Genomic DNA, 1,739 nt, shown 5'->3' on the forward strand with positions numbered 1-1,739 from the left:
TCGGCTTGAGCAATTTGCTTGCCAAGGACGTGAAATTGTTGAACAAACTTTCCCACGACGACGGTTTTTCTGACGTGGTGGGCATCAGCGACGAGGAAGGATCCGAATCGAAGAGTTTCGCCGCGTCGGATGTGAGCTGTGCCATGCTGCTTTCGGATACCGAGCTCGACTCTGAAGCTCAGCAAATTTTGAATTCTGAAATCGAAACCGAAGACACTCTTACTCCCACTCCCACTCCCACTCCCACACCCACTGCCACCGTCACTGCCACTGACGACGACAATCCATTCATTGGAGCAGATGCCGACGATTTGGTGGCCAGTGTTCACGACATTGTCAAAGATATGCTGGTCGGCAAGGACAATGTTGAGCAGTACTTGAAATTGCTGTGGGTGGTGAACATGCCGCTGTCATCGGGGATTCCACTGCAGCAAGATGATCAGATGGAATTGACCAAAGAGAATTTCGTGGATATTTTCACGGCGGCTCGACTTTATTCTGACGATATGTTGGAAAAGTTGTTCCAAAAGTTGGTGGACGATATTGATCAAATTGATAAATTTATTTTGTAAGTGATATTCTGTCGACGTCTCTTTTGCATACTAATAATAAGTGTGTTATTATTTTCTTAAGCGAAGAAGGAGACGATACGGAAAACTGTGTACGTCATTTAACTTACCTGCAACTGTTGCAGTTGTTGTTCGATCGTGGTTATGAGTTTAAGCGTAAAATGATCGAAAACATATTTTTCATGCTTACCAGAATAATGGAAGTAATTATATTTATATACATCACGAATACTTTGAGAATTATGATGACAAAAGAAAGAATATTTCTTTTTTTTAGTTTTCCGCTCGTTTGAAGGGCATACAGTTTGTGGTGCACTGCATCATGGGTTTGCACTGTTGCAACATGTTGTCGGAAAAATTGAATTACAACAAATTTACTCATTTAACAGAAGAAGAACAATTGCAGTGCAAACAAGAATGGTTCCAATTTTTCCTCTGCCAATGCATCGATAATCACTTGGATACATTCTTTTATCATGCGGGTAAATTCGATTCGATGCTTTTATTTGCTTTATTGTTATTTTGGAATATTTCAGAGAATTTTTCAAACTGTACAATGCGTCGATTGCTGATCTACAGACTCGCAGTTTTCATTTCATCTCTTCCTCGTGATGCTCTGATGAAACCTGTCAAAAACGTTTTGCTGTCTGCTAAGCTTTCAGCTTTGAAGTGCGATTATTTTTCGTTCATGTATGATGTGTGTTTATTTTACTTTTATTGCTTTCAGCTATCCTGAATCCTTGCAAACTATAATCAGTCGAATGCTGATGTTGTTGCGCAAACAAACAGCGACTTCGTTCATTTTTGGACTTGCGGCGTATTTCTGTTTACGCAAGTGGGTTTTTCTTAATAATAATAATAATAATAAATACATTGTGCATGTTTGTTATTCAGATTGTTGCCGGATGTGGCTATTTACGAGAAAAGTGAAGCTCAGAATGGTTTGATGAAGTACGTATGAATTTGATTCGATTGGATTAGATGAATGCAAAAGAAAAACAACAAAGCAGGAGAGGAGATGTTTTCTTTTTCGTATACTTTAGGGAAGTGCCAAGTTATTTTCATGAATTTCTGGACGATGTCAGACAAGCTTCGAGCGTCAGTCGTTTCAGCAATTCGTTTTTAATTTTCATGTACAAATACATGATAATATGGAAATTGCTGTTTGAA

The 1,739-nt window shown here is 38.9% G+C and overlaps 1 protein-coding gene across 1 annotated transcript; it reads left to right on the forward strand.

Moving 5' to 3' along the window:
- The first annotated feature begins 401 nt into the window (after window positions 1–401).
- Tsp_12795 (conserved hypothetical protein) lies at window positions 402–1,305 on the forward strand. Its single transcript, XM_003368702.1, has 4 exons — window positions 402–568; window positions 634–772; window positions 847–1,051; window positions 1,106–1,305. The coding sequence occupies exons 1-4, from the start codon at window positions 402–404 to the stop codon at window positions 1,303–1,305; spliced, it is 711 nt and encodes a 236-aa protein (XP_003368750.1).
- Window positions 1,306–1,739: the final 434 nt, after the last annotated feature.

The sequence above is a fragment of the Trichinella spiralis genome, assembly GCF_000181795.1.
Source record: "Trichinella spiralis strain ISS 195 chromosome Unknown Scfld2091, whole genome shotgun sequence".
Taxonomy (NCBI): Eukaryota; Metazoa; Nematoda; class Enoplea; order Trichinellida; family Trichinellidae; genus Trichinella; species Trichinella spiralis.

What these genes read in the sequence shown, in the direction of transcription:
- Tsp_12795 (XM_003368702.1), top strand. Translation starts at nt 402, where the DNA reads ATGCCGCTGTCATCGGGGATTCCACTGCAGCAAGATGATCAGATGGAA. An exon ending in CAAATTGATAAATTTATTTT is followed by an intron (nt 569 to 633) that starts GTAAGTGATATT and finishes TATTTTCTTAAG; the next exon opens with CGAAGAAGGAGACGATACGG. An exon ending in TGCTTACCAGAATAATGGAA is followed by an intron (nt 773 to 846) that starts GTAATTATATTT and finishes TCTTTTTTTTAG; the next exon opens with TTTTCCGCTCGTTTGAAGGG.